The sequence below is a fragment of the Topomyia yanbarensis genome, chromosome 2 (genome assembly GCF_030247195.1).
Source record: "Topomyia yanbarensis strain Yona2022 chromosome 2, ASM3024719v1, whole genome shotgun sequence".
Taxonomy (NCBI): Eukaryota; Metazoa; Arthropoda; class Insecta; order Diptera; family Culicidae; genus Topomyia; species Topomyia yanbarensis.
Window position 1 is genome coordinate 32,392,130 of NC_080671.1, and position 17,515 is coordinate 32,409,644.

The 17,515-nt window shown below is 39.6% G+C and overlaps 1 protein-coding gene across 5 annotated transcripts in view; it reads left to right on the top strand.

Moving 5' to 3' along the window:
- LOC131682087 (klarsicht protein) overlaps positions 1-2,797 on the top strand; it is a 721,076-nt gene extending 718,279 nt beyond the window's left edge. For all 5 annotated transcript variants that reach the window (XM_058963293.1, XM_058963295.1, XM_058963297.1 and 2 more), the window contains 4 exons: positions 377-669; positions 736-955; positions 1,018-1,391; positions 1,450-2,797. In XM_058963293.1, the coding sequence (XP_058819276.1) occupies positions 377-669; positions 736-955; positions 1,018-1,391; positions 1,450-1,837 (1,275 nt within the window). In that variant the 3' untranslated portion in view covers positions 1,838-2,797. The remainder of the gene's footprint in view (positions 1-376; positions 670-735; positions 956-1,017; positions 1,392-1,449) is intronic.
- The last annotated feature ends 14,718 nt before the right edge of the window (positions 2,798-17,515 follow it).

Below are 17,515 nucleotides of genomic sequence, written 5' to 3' on the forward strand. Positions count from 1 at the left end.
TAAATGGTTTGGATGGCGCCTGTACTGAGCTGCACGGTTGATTTTTGTGTTGCAGTTATCAATCGAAGTAAGCGTGTGGTCATTAAACTTGCATTCAATACCTTGTTTATTGCACAAAAGCCAAACAAAGGTTGAATCAAGGTCCTCAGAGCTACTACAACGATTTACAAACATTGATTTCTACTCTAAGAGTTCATTGTTGGTCTTCAAATTCATTTACTCGTTTAAAAGTACTACGCATAAAACATGGTAAAATTTATAACGCATTACCTCAACCTAACAATTGTTTCAATTGTCGACTTGGGCGGACTTTGTTCGCCATACTATTACCAAGCGTACGTTACTGATCAAATCCCCCTTAATATCTTCATTTCAGAACGAACGCATAGTACTGCAGAACCAGCGCCCAAAGATGCTGACACTGAACGCAACCGTCCACAGTTGGGTCTCCGCCCAGGAGCTGCAGCGAAAGGAACTGTTGGACGATTCATCGATCGACGCCCAGCTAGAGCAGCTCGATCGCGACAAGAACTTCGGCAAGTGTACCGATCAGAAGTGTGGTGCATGCTACGATTGTTTGAACGAATTGCGCGAGGATTGCAACATCAACCGGGAGCTAAAGGAGGGAATCAATCAACTGTACAGCACCTGGGATGAAACGGAAGTGAGGTAAGTTGGAATGATTTAATTTATGGTAATTTTTTTCTAAACTGATTTTTCTCAATTTCTACACAGGATAAAGAACCGAATCGATAACCTAATGAGCTCTTTGAATACCTGGAAGCAGCTGGAGGATGGTCTGAGTGATTTCAACAACATACTGGATCGTGATCGTGGCAAACTTCAGGGGATTGAGGGGGCCCTGCAAAGCGGGGCCGGAAGAACCGACGAAATGGTCAATAGTGTCAAGGAGGTTGTCAAAGCTCTGTCCGAGAATGTTGAGCCGCTTTTTCAGGTAACTAACCCCTTTAGTTAAATCTCTTACCATAACTGAAATCGTTTGCATATTTTCAACAGGAGCATAATGCACCGATTCCGGTCAGCCTTAAGCTCTCGTCGAGTGGGTCTCTGTCTGATAGTGGCATTTCCGATGGTGGTGGCATGTCTGACGGTAGCCTTTCTGAGCGGGAAAAGCGACTGAGTGCATTGAAGCGGCTGGTCAAACAGCTGGAGGTGGCGCTGGCTCCGGGAAGTGAAGCCATGCAGACCATTACCAAGCGGCTGGAGATGGCGGAGCATGATCTACGGTCACTGCAAAACACCTGCCGGGAGATTATCATGAACGAAAAGAATGGTCCCGCTGGCAATGGAGGAATTGAACAGCACCAGGAAAGCAGCAGCAACAACAACGATTCTAGCGTTAAGAATAAGAACAAAAATAGGCACGGAAGGTAAGTTTTTATATTAACCAAAACAACTTCTGTTATAACAAATATCTTTTTTCTCCAGCAAAAAGAATCGCACCTCCACACCCATCAAGTCACGCACCCAACCGTCACTGGCCGAAACCGATTCCGAGGAAAACCACCTTTACCAGGAAGTACAAAAGGAAGCGTTGGGCGAACAACAGCAGCACCAGAACCGCAATCAGGAACATTTTCAACGGGGGGCAAAAGCCACAGCCCAGCTGGGTCTGATTCAAACTACCAAGTTGAAACTGTCCCAGAACCGGTGGGTCTGGCGGATTACCAAGATTGCCGTTCCGGTGCAGCTGGCGCTGGTGTTGGTGATGTGTGCGGCTTGCTTCTTCGAACCGCACTGCTGCGATGCTCTCAATACCTATTCGATGAGCTTTACGCCCCAGTTACGCTACATCAAGGGACCGCCACCGGTTTGAGCACAAAGTGCCGGCAGTGGGCGTTCTTTTCCTTCGCACAAAGCGGGGGGAAAATGATTTTTTTTGTTTTTCTTTTTTTTTATACGGATAATTTTTTATATCCTGGAGATATAGCAGTCGTGCATTACTTAGTATTTAAGAAGAGACCATTTTTATCAAATCATATTTATAAACATATTCAGATTTATTTTCTTTATTTGTATAGGCTAAAGAAACTGTATCTAAATCGTTTCTTCCTTATGGGGGCACACGAAGATCGATCGAGATTTGAGAAGAGCTCGTGCAACAGAGGTAATTTTTTCCGTTCTTACTTACCACCGCTAAATAAAGCCCTTAGTCAAAAGCTACAAACAACACGGTATCGTTCGTTGTCGTGTTCGAAAACAGATCATCGCTATACAAAATGGGTAACAAATACGAATGTGCCTTTAGAAAATTACCAATCGAAACAAACTCTAGCATAGTCTGTTTTTGAAAAACTCACGCTTCTGAAATAGCATTAGAATTATTTAAATCAATCAGAACACACGTTCCTCTCAGTGCACTGGAAACAATTCTGTTCACAATTGTTAGCCACGTGTCACGTTACTGACTTTCGATTGCGAACCGTTTTGTAGGGAATTGATTCCTGATCTGTGTGAGTGCTACTATTTTCAGTATCAAAACCATTCAAACTGCCTTTTCACGTTAAAACAGTAATGTGTACAGCTTGCACTATATTTTTGAGCCAGTAACACATTGTCTTATGCTTTGTAAATTTTCTGGAATCTTTTGCTAATATTGGACTAGGGTTAGAAATTTCTATGTAAATCCTAAATTCTTCAAATATGTTGTGTTCTATTAAAAAGGGACGAAATTGGAGTAACGCATTTTTTCGCGTGTCCCTTCTAAAATAACTTACCTTAACAAGTAAAGCGGATGGCAAATATATGGAAAATAAATGTTTATATTTTTAATAAACCAACGTTGTTAGTAATATCCGAAAAAAGTCATATAACTTTCCAGTCATCTAGCGGCTGAACGAGAGAAATTCAAATCAAACGTTATACCGAGCGGCAAGTGACGGGAGATGACTTATCCGCCGTATACGCCTTTCCTCACCAAATACTGAAGAATTAATTTGAGTGACGTGTTAGGAATCAGAATATATTGGCTCAAATGGCACGACCCCCGTATGTAGTTGAGAATTTGTGCCTGCTATTACATTGAAAGAATGACGAAAATAGATTTTCCGTCTCTGCAGATGTCGTGGATGGTTTGTTTTCGATATAGTATCTCCTCTTCCAGCGGAATACCTGAATGCGTCAATGGCTCCTTCATGCTGCACTTAATTCGGGAAACATGAGCGAAAGCAAATTATTTTCATAAATTCCAATTGGCGTTCTAAAACCCGCACGCACTCTCCTAGCTACAAGTAGTTCAAAAAATTCATCTCATTCGTGATAAAATCTATTCACAGATTCCTCCAAAGTACCCAGCGTTATTATCTCAAACCAATTTACTGGTGAAATGTCCGCATAATTTAATTATTTGTATGTTCGCGTGTTTAATTGTTCGTCCGAGGTTGGGCGTTTATATTTGACAAGCCGAAACCTGAGCGATTGTTAGCTCACGAATGCGTAGGTAAGATCGCGTGTGTTGAGGATGGCATGAGAGGTTTGACATTGGTGAATAACGCTATTATTACGAATCATCGTGGTGGCGGAATTTGAGGAGTCGTACTTGGGAATTGTATTACAGTTTACAACTTAGTTTCTACACAGACCCGAGCAGGACGGGATCCGATTCTCAAACGCTCATCACGTGAGCTTATGATTACCCCAATGCTATGGGAACGAGATGCCATTTTCGATTTGCTTCATCGGACGGAGAAAATTCTGAAAAGCAGCGAGGCGTTACGTCTAGAGAAACTGTCAAATGACAGTTGACAAATGACAAATGATAGACAAATGAGTTGTGTTTGAAGGAATTACAGGAGGAAATCGAAAGCTACGAGGAATCCGAGAGCAATGATTTTCGGTAAGTGAGGGCGAACTTCGAGGTAATGGCAAAGTTGGTAAAAAAGCTGCCACGACAGAAATGCCATTATTTGCAAGCTTCCCTTAAAGGTAAGGGAACTTCACCTGCCGGTATCTACTAAAGAAATGTTATTAGAATGCGATGTTCGAGTTTCCGTAAATAATGAGAGCGAAATCTGCGATTTGGTTGATTCATTTAACCAATTCAAAACAACTTTGCGACGAAATCATTTGGCGCGAGATTGTCCTTTCAATTACCGGTTGCGCACATGCACAACACTTCATTTTGGATTTTCTGAAGCTTGCTTTGCTGCAATATCAACAATGAATCAAAATGATAACGCTCGGCCCCGTCAATTTCCGCCGTGTCGAACACTGGTGAAATGGTATCTGGTTCGATGACAACAATTTCTTCAAATAGGGCGGTGCGGTATTCAAGGTCTCATCACGCGAGAGCCTTGCTGGATTTTAGATCGCTGTCCGAAAGTGAGGAAAATGTGAAGATCGTTGGGATCGGTCAATGTCGGCCACAAACAACCTACGAAGTATCGGCAAATATTATTTCAAGAGTCGGTGATTTTTTCTGTCAATAGTTTTTGGTTTTGGGGCAGGTTACATACAACCAACCAGCGAAGTCTCTTCCATTGGCAAACTGGAAACCACCGCCGGGCATGAATTTGTCTGCTAAGTTCGTAGTTCCTTTATGATTCCCACCTAATCGATCGCTACCGGCTACTGATTTGCAAGATGGACAGGGTCAGAATTTGTCAATACAGTGTTTCGAAGGGTGGCTGCAGGCGGAACGAATTTTGGTGGTGACCACCCATCACCCCGTCTTCAAAGAATCTAGCTCAACGATTGAAGTACGGGTGGAATTCGAGGGATCAGCTAAAACATTTACTATCCGTTCACTGAAAAAAGCGCTTCTCACCGGACTGGTGATCCAGAAGGAATCTGATGCTTCGGTTCCGCACAATGGTTAAGTGGAAGATATGTTACGATAAATTCGTGTATATTTTCACTCTTGCCCTCGCATGACGTTGTCCGCAATTAGCCAAGAATTAAGCCTACAAGTGGAAGCGATTTAGTTAACGCCGTTAGTCGCAACTGCCATAACTGCTTTTGACACCACCCTGTTCCTGCAACACAACCTAGAGGTCGATTTCCCAAATTCCGTACAGTCCCCATTCGCCACTTTGTGACGGTACCGGTGTACCGCTTCACGAAAAGCATTCATATCAACGGCAAGGCAAAGTCAGTATTCCACAGTAATCGAAAGAATAGGGACCAGCACTTTCAAATGTAATGCTAAGCTATTAGAACAGTGCAAAGAGCCGAAAACTAGCCGGGCTGTCAATGTACAAGGTTACAGTGACACCCGGGGTTTTCGTTACTGCGCCGTGGTAACGATAGACGTGAAGAACGTGTTCAACAGTGCCAGCTGGGAGAGTGATCGACCTAGCGCTGCACAGAATGCGGGTTCCGGACTATCTGTGCAAGGTTCTGAGAAGTTACTTCCATAACCGAGAGATCGATTAGGGTCACAGCGGAAGTACCTCAGGGCTTCATACTCGGCCCAACGCTTTGGAATATAATGTACATCGGAGTGTTAACACTGGAACTGCCCAAGGGATCGTCTCGTCGGCTTTGCAGATAATGTCCTGAAGATAACGGGCGAGATCCTTGAGGAGGTGGAGATGCTGACGGCAGAGACAATAGGCATCGTGGAAACCTGGATGGCTGACGTCAAGTTGCGATGGTCGACGATCGGTTAAATTACAACAGCCATGTCCGACTATGTACGTGAGAAGGTTGCGAGGACAACTAAGGCATTGGCAAGGATTATGCCGAATAGCGGAGGAGCAAGAGGCAGCACAAGGCGGGTGTCTCATCAGGTGAATTCAAAACAGAACTGGACAAAATGTGACAAGCACGTTTCGCCTACAGACGGATATCGTCGGAGGCGGTTCTTCCCATCTGCATCACTTTGGCTGAGGACGTGGAATGCTTCCAGCGGAGAAATGCATGTAATGCAAGGAGACTGGCCCGAGTGGACTCTTTGGCTAAATGGTAGCAAGAGTGGGACAACGCGGAGAAAGGAAGGTGGACCCACTGACTCATCCCAAATGTGTCTGCTTGGTTCCATAGGAAGCATGGAGAGGTGAACTTTCATTTGACGCAGTTTTTGTCCGGGCATGAATGCTTCCGGAAGCACCTAGATTGATTTGGACACGCTTTGTCACCCCTTTGCCCGGAGTGTGTGAATGTGCAAGATACACCGGAACATGTGGTCTTCGAATGCCCTAGGTTCGAAGAAGTCCGAAGGGGTATATCGTCGAAGAGATGTACCACGACGAGCATATCTGGGACGTTGTCAACGTGTATACTCTCCGAGCTGCAGAGGAAGTGGCGAAGGGACCAACAAAGTAGCGTCATTGGTTAGAACGCTGCTGTGAAACCACAAATCGGGTTTCGGGAGAAATTCCGCCGCCGGGGACCAGTTCAGTAGTACGCGACGTATCAGCGGGTTCGGGCGTGGAATCGCCGCACCGACCTCGACACCCTACCGGGTAGTTCGTGAGTAAGCTAGATCCACCGCTGGGGTTTAGACTCAGTAGGCCGCTTCGAAAAGCTAACTGTGAGTCGTTGGGGCGCCAGTGAACCTGTAGTTACGCTCCATCCAGAATGAGCTGGATGGACCTCAGCACCTACTGGTTGACCCGCTGAGTAGGTTGGGTCCACCGCCGGTGACTAGATCGAGTAGATCGGGACCAAACGGGGTGCTATATGGCTCACGAAAACGAATATTGATATCGGATGCAATCTACCGCCGGGGACTTCACGGTAGGGTAGATTCGCCGCCGTGGACTACCCGACAGAATTGTGACGAGAATGGGAGCTAATTGGCTCCCGAAACAAATACCGAAATCATCGATAAACAATATTTTAAAACTCGATTTGGGACTGCAAGCTTTTAAGAAACATAAAGTAGACGGAATTTCGGAAGCTTCCAAGAAAAAAGACTGGAAAGAGCAAGTGCTATCCTATCACGGCACGATGGGGAAGACTTTATATTTTCTGATGAAAAATTAATTGTCCTGCAGCAATCTCACAATGCCCAAAATGACCGATTGTGGGCTGTCACTTCCAGGAATGTGTCAGATAGTGACAGCAACATTCCTCGATTCCAAAGTGCCGGTTCAGTGATGGTTTGGGGAGCAATTTGCAAGCGTGGCAAATTTCCGCTTGTTTTCATCGACGGAGACGTTAAAATTAACGCTGTGTATTATAAAACTGAAGTTTTAGAGAACGTCGTAAAACCAAGTGTGCAAACAATGTTTGGAAATGACCATTTTGTGTTTCAGCAGGACAGAGCGCCTTCCCACACAGCGAATGTCATTCAGAGCCGGTGTCGGAACGATTTGAACGACTTTTTGGCGAAGGACGAATGGCCTTCCAGCTCCCCGGATCTTAATCCGTTGGATTATTTTGTGTGGTCAAACATGTTGTCGAAGATCAACGAACACAGAGTGTCCAATATAACCCAATTCAAAACAGTAATTCAACGGATTTGGGACGAAATGCCGATGGAAGCCGTGCGTGCCGCTTGTGATGAGAAACGTGTGAAGCTGGTGAAGAAATTAAAAGGCGGTGTCATTCCTAAACATATGCTGTAAATGATCAATATTATATAGCATCACAGTATAAAAAAATTGACTTACCAATACAGAATAATTTGGGTTTCATTTTGTATGAGAACTTATTGGACACGTATGTTCAATTATTCACACTCTTAAGATGAAAGAAGTATCCCTTCGAAACGTTGCACTATAGGTAGGCAAGTGACCAAAAATCGAAAACTAAATCAACTCTAATTTAATTGAGCCCCATTCAGAGCTTTTGTATACACTATAGTTAAGGAAGTTCTAGGCGTATTCAGAAAAATATTTAACCAAACTGGGTAATGTTTGAAGATGAAAATTTTGAATAGAGACATTACACTTGCATTATTTAAACTCTTCGTATCTCTATCGAATTTTGAATGAAACATGCCCAAATATTTCATGTGAAAAGTAAGAATGCCATTTTTGTGATGATATTATTGAAAATACATATTCATTGTATTGATATGAACTATCATGAATTGAAATTGGGAAAAGAAGTCTCCCAAAGTCCCCACTCTCGATGGGGAATGCAAGTACAATGTGTCTTCTAACATATCGTCGTCCATTTTTGCTCTATACTGAGTATCAGGCATTGTAATTCTCTCTCTCACTCACGAGAAGAAGCTTATCCGAGGTCCAACTTTTCCGAGATAAGATGAGTCGCAAAATTCTCCGTCTCTACAAATAGCATGAGAATGATTTTCCGGATAAAATTTATTTGACTTTTTCCTTCTCACCGGAGAAGGTGATAAAATTTTAATTTCGTGGAAATCAATAAAAACTTCAAAAAATACACTTAATTACAAAGAAAAGCGGCAAAGAAATATGATAGACTTGCTTTTTCGTGTTTTGGAATAACGACAGCAAAGCAGCGAGCGAAAAATGGAAACCGTGATAAACTCATTCTCTCATTCTTCGGCTGTTTTATTTATCCGGAGAAATGACACGTTGTATTTATCCGGAGAAGTTGTGTGAGTGCCAATAACTTTTCGTGTGAAAATGTGAGAATCAACTGAATGCACGGCTTTTTTGTTATCGACGAAAACATAATCACTAACAGAGCCTCGGCACTTCACACTAGCTTCGGATAATGGGACTTTCAAAAAACAATTCATAACTTTCTGATACAATTGTTCTCAAATTCGTACAATCCGCTTCTTTAATTTACTTGATTCAAAAATGTTTTTAAATTTTATTCTGCATAGTCAATTTTTTTAGTTTCTTCATTTCATGGATTTTATTCGTCTTATTTATTTTATCGATTTTTGAATATTTGACTAATTTTAAGTACATGATCATTGCATTCTTATTAGTTATTTCATTCAGTATTCTTTTTATTCATTTTGTGCACTTGGGATCATTTCATCTAATTTACTCGTTTCATTCATTGAATTCACTCTGATCAGTTTATTTTTTCGTGTATTTTATTCATATCATTCATTTAATTTATTTTGTTAATCATTTTAATTTTATTCATTTAATGTTAAGTTATTCCTTTTATTTATTTTATTCAATTTTTTAGTTTGCGTCGATTTATTTTATTCTATTAATCTTATAACTATTATTAAATATTGGCTTTTCATTATATGAGCTATGTATTTTATATTTTTATAATTTTGAATTAAGCATAAGCATAAGAGATCGCCCGTAGTTGCTACTCCGTTATTGACCAGAACCAAATTAGGTTGCAAAATGTTGATTGGAACAACATGCTTGGGAATAACATGATGAGCCACATTGTACAATCTATTCTGATCCCTGCATGCTGATCAATACTGACGCCGGCCACGTCCGAATGCAGATCTTCTGGGAAAGGAAGGAATGTTAGTCCGATACATGTTGCTACTAGAGACCGAGGAATCCTCTGCATCTCCACATGTATCACGGGAAGGGGAAAATTGTTAGTAAGTGTGCCAATAGCGTTATGTAATAATTGCTCTGGGCAGCCGGCTGCCTAGAATTTGGGAAATTTATCATTTGTTGTATTAACACGATTAGCAAAATAAGCAACTTGAACACTGGATAGCCGGCTATAAGGAGCACTGCTTATATTTTTTAATAATATTCAATCACGCGACGATTTTTTTTGTGGTTGATCGTTAGAATAAAATGAGGAATCTTATACAGAAGGTTCATCAGACTCTTCCATAGGTGTCGCGGAGTTGGTGGTTTGGAAGGGAATTGGGTCTAGGATTCGCTCCAAGCAAGCGATGCGACCTGAAAAGCATAGTTTATTAGGTAGTAGTTCAGTTAGTTTTCGAGAATACGATCGCCCGAAAAAGATCTTGTTTAGTTTTTGGTTCTTTTTAAACTCTGGGTAGCCGGCTACCGAGAGTATCCTGTTTTCTAAACAAAAGCAATTTGAACTCCACACAGCCGATCGTGGGAGTATTGCCTAGAAAAGCTAATCTTATCTGCGTAATGGGCCGAATCACTATTTATTGCGACATTATTTAGACTAATTTCGCTATTCCTTCTCTACAATATATTTTTTGGGTTGCAAACTATTGAGTGATAACACGTTATACAGATAAAGAGTTATGATAGCTCTAGATGTTATAAATCAACGAAAGTATTTCCTATTTCTAATATCGGATTGTTTGTGAAATACATGTATACGAACGATTATATCGAGCATTGAAGGGAAATACAGAGGATCGTTAACCTGATGCACGGGCTTGTTACCAATAACGGAACTTGAAATTAGATTCATTAAAACAGATGCGGCGAATTTTCAATGCGTACCCGCGATCATCGATACTAGTCAAATTAAAGTCTTATTGAAGCTGATTTCCGAACAACTTTTACGGTATTGTTTTCTCGGCTAGATCTTTTCGCACACTCTCATTCTGCCACTGACGGCAGAAGGCTGATAGCTCCTAGTCGTCGCCGGTCTAAGGACCAAATGTCATCAATACACTTAGACTCGCGTGGAGGCACGAAATTGAATTGAAAGCTAACCAATAAAAATGACAGCAAAACACTTATTCTTCGTGCTGACATAACTGAAGGTAATTGCCAACCGGTCCCCGATCCCTCTCGCGAATTGTCAATTCTCAAACCTAATACATGATTGAAGTCATCATTCCACTCAAATAAGGTCATGTGTTTTCCCTAAGCACATTAAATGCTCTGTGGATCCCTCGTTGGTAAAACAAACCCTAAACTAATATAGATATTAGTTTGTTCAGTCCAAAGAAAAGTTGGCCGACCGGCAGATAGGGTGATGAGCCCATTATCGCTATGTTTCTATTATCACGCTACCTATTTGAAGCCGTGGGTTAGAGCAGTGTCTGCCATCTTTGTTCAACGCATTGAGTCAAATGGTAGCGCAACAATAGGGGCACTCGATTCGTGTTTTCGTTGCGCTCAAACACGAGAATTTCACTGTTTTCAGCGCATGTATGTTATTATCTTGGTACTTAATAACGAAGCAAAGCTGTTGATGCCAATTTGTACGCATTCCATTCATTGTAGGCCGAGCAATTAATGAATCAGTGAGGCGGCCTTCTTAGTATGGTGAAAATAGGCACTTCACCCTACGTGTTCCCTTACAATGACATAACATCAACGAACACCCAAAATTTACATGCGACAAAATATCTGCAATCCCGAATATAAAAGAATCAAAACCTCTACTCATTTGCAATAGAATAAGAAAGTAAAAAAACAGAGTTGAATATCCAAGGCGGCTCATTTTCAAAGATAGCACCGCCAATGAAGCACCCAATAAAAATAGGTGACAAGGGACGCGGACGAAATTAGCCGAGCACCGACCGGCTGGTTTGCCACTTATTTTTTGGGCAAAGAATTTTAGGGCGACACCTGGTAGTCGCTAGTCACTGGTGAAACGCCAATTATTTGAATATGTCAATTTTTCTTATCGCCATATTTTTTCACTTTTCGGATCGAATTTTTTTCTCTGAAAAACCATTTTTCACTATTTTTACAATGTACACTGTGTTTCTAGACATTTTCTGTGCACTTTTATTGTCCTTGCATCGGGAATCGACGGCCCGTAATGCGAGGAAAAGATATTTTTTCATTTGCCGGAATTCGATTTTCACAAACTGTCACCACTCGCGTCTGTCGAAAATATGCCGCAAAATTCTTTTATAAGCCACTTCACTTCGTATAATCGTTAAATTGCACCGTTATTCACACTTTCGATAACCGGGAGGCAGTAAACTGTGCCGAAAATGATGAAAATTAACCGACTCGAATGGAGCTCTACGAGAGTCAACCGCTCGCGACCAAGATACACACTCGAATCTTTATATTTTTATAATTTTGAATTGTATATAAATCATTCCACTCATTTTATGTTTTCTGTTTTCATCCCACCTCTAGCAGACTTGTTATAAACACTTCAACACACAATGAGGGCTGATATCCCTCCCTCAGGATGAGGTAGAAAAGAATGATGCAACGGGAGCATCTCTACCGTTGTGTGTGAGGACCCGAAAAATGAGAGAGTTCCTCTCTTGCTCAACGAAATGATGTGGCAAAATATTTTATTACGCATGGGATATTTGCTCCGTGGAGGAGAGTGGGCTATACCTCATGATGATTCAAGAGGAGTTTGTGATGTCCTCACACGCCTTGTGAGGAGGTAATGATTAGTTGCTATGAGGTTTTGTTATATGGGTTTGATGCGTGTGAAAAGTTTATTTCTGATATATATTTTTGTTTTTGAAATGAATGTATAGTTAAGCGTTGCATGAAGCAATTCAACTGTTTAAATAAATACATAGTTTTCAAATATGTATAGGGTCATGAGCCTCTTTTCGCCCTATTACAATTAGCTCTTAACCCATTTGAAACCATTGGTTAGAGTAGCGTTTGCCATATATTTGTACTATCTTTTGACTTAAATGGTAGTGCGATATTTTGGGCACCAGATTAGAGTTTTCGTTGCACTCAAACAGAAGTATTCCACCATTCTCGGGCCGTTTATTATTTTACTAGTGGTTCTTAGGAACGAAGCCAACGTGTTGGTGCCAATTTATAGAAATTTCATCGATTGTTTTTGAATTCAATTGAAAAACAATTGAATTTTACTGTCAAATCCAATTACAAAATGCATCATTTCTCCTGATTCCTCTTGGAAATCGTGGAATTATGAATCGTTTTCGATGACATTGTCTCAACTGTGAATTTTGGTTAATTTGGAGAATTTAGAGATGGACTAATGATAAAAACAATCCAAAGAATGTAATTATCATCATCAAACCAAACGAATTCGAAGGAATTTTTTTCGCGTGCGTCCATTGTTTGTCCAACTGGGAACATTTTCTACCAAATTAACAAATAATATTTTTCAGTTAGGAGTATTTTGTAACTTTTTGAAAGTAAAGCTTTCGAAGTTAGTGTAGGGCATTGCGATTTTTTTTGTGTTTCTCAAAGTCTCCCTCAAGGTCTTCCTTCATATTGTGACAAGTCAAAGTTAGCCCAGATGCCAAATTTTGCATAGTTTGGACAGTTTTCGTCTTAATTGAAAATTTATCTCGAAACTTTAACGTAGAATTTTTTACATAGAATCTGTATACAAAGTTTGAAACAAATCGGTTAAGTAGTTTTTGAATGGCAGGTAACACCACAAATCATGTTTTTTTCAGAGACGTTCTACAAAAAGCTTCGTCACCTAGTCGTTTGTCGATATTTTTGCATGGAAAAATTACAGCATGTTATTGAAATGATACACTGTAATGTACAAAAGTTTTGATCAGTTCACTTCACTCAAAGTTTAAAAAAATCGAGAAAAAGTGTTATTTCACGCCAAAATCCTCACCCCTCTTAATAAAACTTGCAAAGTTGAATATTTTCATAAAAGTTACATTCTGAGGAGTCCGTCAAAGATAATTTTCGTGTAAATAAGAATAACATTTTACTATATATGGCTACTCAAAACAAATGAATAATTTTTCAGCACAATTTTTAAAATACATGATTTTTACCGCATTACCGCGCGGTGCGGTGCGGTAAATGCAATGCGGTTGCGGTAAGCAGTGCGGTTTTATTATTTTTTTTTGCGGTTGCGGTGCGGACTATCCATTTACCGCCCACATCCGCACCGCGACGAATCCTAATGGCACCCATAGCTAAGCTAAAACGTGACACACATGTTTCTATTGAAGCAAACCGTTTATTCGTTACGCACTGTCCAGGTGCATTAAGAATTTGTTACCAAAACTTCATCATAACTCATTTCACGGTGCTATAGTGATTTTTTAACTTTTCAAGTGAACTAGCATAGGTTATAGTGCAACACAAAATGTTTTGAAAAATGTTGCATGCCCCCAAATTGATTTATAACAGAATTAAATATTCTTCCGAATTCTTATTAGAACCATAACGTGCCTTTGGAAGAATGTTGAACCATTTGCATATTTGTCATGAAAAAAATGCAAAACATGACAATTTTCTTATTATTGTCGCAATTTAGCACAATATTTCTTTCATAACAGAATAATACAGCATACCTTTGGAAAGGTGCAGTTGTTCTCTTTAGAACTTTCTAGAAATCGGCTAAGTCTGGACAACGTAACTAATGTTTTGGTGCCAAAGGTCTCAGAAAATGTTTTTTGCTTTAAGTGAAGATGATAAGGAGTAATGAGAGCAGCCTTTATTTTTTCAAATTTTTCTTTGCACTTTGAAGGCAATACATTCGTTAAAAATCGGTTAACATGTTATTTAAAAAATAATAATGATGTTGTAAAGCACTCCCGTAGGTACCTGGGCAATGATGTGAGAAAGAACTCTGCGAAATTTCTAAACGATTAGTATAGGAGGTTTTAAGTTAGTGTGTACACCGCATTTTTTCGAGTTTCCTCCTGAAAATTTAATGCCACTCACCCAATTTTTAATACTTTGCAATGAAAATTTACAAATGTCAATCAATCTGTTTAAAACATTATTTCTCTTCTAGGGGGATTATTTAGTGAAATCAGTATCAAAATAAGAAGCTTCGTCTTCTGCTCCGAATATAGGGAAAAGAGGTAAACCTCTTACAAACCTATAACTAAACTATTTATGGAGAAGCGTTTCGAGTTCGAAAACAAAATTTGTGAATCTGATTGAATTGGTATGAAAGCTGTAAAATGTTCGTATTTAAGCGCAACGAAAACTCGAATCGAGTGTTCCAATTATTGCCTTACATTTAAACCAATGCGTTGAACAAAGATGGGAAAACTGCTCTAACCAACGGCTACAAATTAGTAGGGTGATAATAGAAACAGGCCGAAAATAGGCTCATTACCCTAGCGTTGAAAGATAATCAGAATAGCATAAAATTTTCGACTATATATAATATTAAATAATGCTGTCGATAATTATCTCATTTTAAAAATGTATTGCCCATTGGAAATTAATCCGCACAAACTTTCTACTTTGACATTTAGTAATAAATAAACACAAACAACTATTTTTTAAAAACTTCATTACTTGGAAACTAACCGGCCAAAACAATCTATAATAGAGATAAAAACGAAACTATTTGATAAAAACATTTTTTTTAAATTTTATTGAGAAAGAACGCTAGAATAGAATCGAATATTTTGCACCCATTTTACTTGGAAGCGATTTCATGTTGTATTAGATATCAAAATTAAAATATTTATCTCCTATTATGGTGTTATTGAGTTTGACGAATAGGATTTATTTTAAATTTTCCGAGCTTAGTGTTGTCTGATCGTTAGTATTTTACCAAGGCCACTGAATCCTCGCTCAATTGAAACCTGTGTACAAGAAGTGCTCAAGGCCGTTTGCCACAGTAGAGTCAAAACTGGGTCCTCCAGCCTCTTACATTCCCACCACATGATGATATCCATATTCCACGAAGCACTGATCTACACCACGAAAATTATACACTTATATCCCCATCCTACGCAACAGACGAAATTCCATTAAAACAAGAGAGGGAAACAATCACTCTCGCGCTCCACACTCTCAGCATTTTGGAAGAGGGATTCCAACCCATCTTCAATCAGTTTTGCGCTCTCGCCTCTCCTGTGTGATGCACATAACATCCTCTAATCATTGAACAAGTCATCACCTCTGATGATGAGTTTGCTTGTTGAGTGGGAGAAGAGTTTTTTTTCTGCTATTGGAGAGGTGTGTGAAGTCCTCCTCAGAATATTGATACCTCACCTCATTTTGGCATCATGAGTGATGCTCCAGCAAGCCTGACCTCTAGTTGGGTGCTAACTTCGCATGAGTTCTGCAAACTAATTCATGATCCAACAGTGATATGTGCAACAAATGTCTCAATTCACTGCTAGGTGGACTAAATCGGGTTTTTGCTTTGGAAAGACTATAACTATAGTAGCTCGCATTTAGCTTTCCTCCAAGTTATACAGCTAGATATAAAAATAAACACCAGAAAGGGGCATTGGGATAAAACGAGCATAATAATGTACTTTACGGTCATTTCAAATACATGCAATCAACCCAAGTTCTTTTTACATTTTTGATAAGCAGACCTAACCTTAAAGCTATTCAGTAAAGTTGCGATTTTTATACTTTTATTACCACTATGCGACGTCTTTTCTATTCCACCTATCTTACACAACTGGCGGTGGAAAGAGTTGTACTGCTCATAATGATAGATTCGACTAATTTTTATATTTTACTTTGAAAGCAATTAAAAAATGAAAGGGTTGTGCATAAGACCCGACCACGCTGACTTTGAAAAATACAGCCATTTTAGTGAGTAAGCAATATTATCCGTGGCTAAATTAAAGCTCTTTAATGTCATCGACTTTCTCAGAACTACTCACGCGTGTGATATTGCTCACTCCAGATAATTGCTGAATTTTCAAATTAAAATCGATAATCTGTTTGAATTTTACATTTAAACACCCACCGTAGGCTCATGAAGGTATGTCATGCAAAACATGATATGGGTTACCTTTCCGATTTTCGTATAATTCAGATTGTCGTTATGTGTTTGAGCAACAAAGTACGAATAAAAATGGTGGTATCAGGTTATCGCTGTTAACGATAAGAAATTCATTCGAATTTATTCTTTATTTTTTCTTACAGTCCTTACAAATGCTTGCGCCAAATTTTATCTTTTTAGCATGAAGATTAATATCTAGTACTGGCACCTGAAAATTTTTCATTCGGTTTAACAGCGGGCTTACGCCAACACTGCCGAAGGTTCATGACGTTTCCCGCTTATCACACCGTCCGGACGCTATAACCCAGATGTTGCTCGTTTGAAAAGCGAGCAACGAATGGTATAAAATGAGTGTGCGAGAATTCGGATTATATCTTCGCTACTGCTTACACCAGAATCAATGAGCGAGATGCTTTTCGAAGGATTGGTTTAATGAATCTAGTTTTTAACGGTAATGTTGCCAAATGTGCAACTTTTTAGTTTTAAACTAAAGGTACAAATTTTTCTTAATGCGCATATGCTGCAGGCCTTTTTGACACGTTAAATGTCATTATATCTACTTTGCTCGGTTGGTTTCTGGCACTCTCTTCCTCTTGGGATAATGATGATATGCTTCTCAGGATTCTTTTTGGATACTTTCTAGAATTCTGTTCGAAGTTTTCTTAACATTCTAATGGAATCTTTTTCAGAATTTCATTTGAATCTTTATACGTATTACAACGGTTTTGAATTTTCGTGCAGGATTCTAGAGAAAAGCTTCTCAAAGGTCTGGTGGATTGCTTCTCAAGACAGAATTCTGCTGAAGATCGTGATTTATTCAAGATGCTGATAGAATCATGTTCCTATTTTCAATAGAATCCGCTGTAAAATTCCATTGAATTCCATTGGCTAAAAACTGGTACTATTATCTTTCCTATGAGTACTATCAGTTATAAATGTTATCGGTAGAACAGAATTTATTTTAGCTAATTTTATTGGATTTCGTTGAAGCAGAGCTGCCAGGGATAGTTTCTGTTAATGGTGAAAATGAAATGTTGGAATATTTTCGAAGCCTGGCAATATTATTAAAAATTGATAAAACTTTTTAATTTAGATT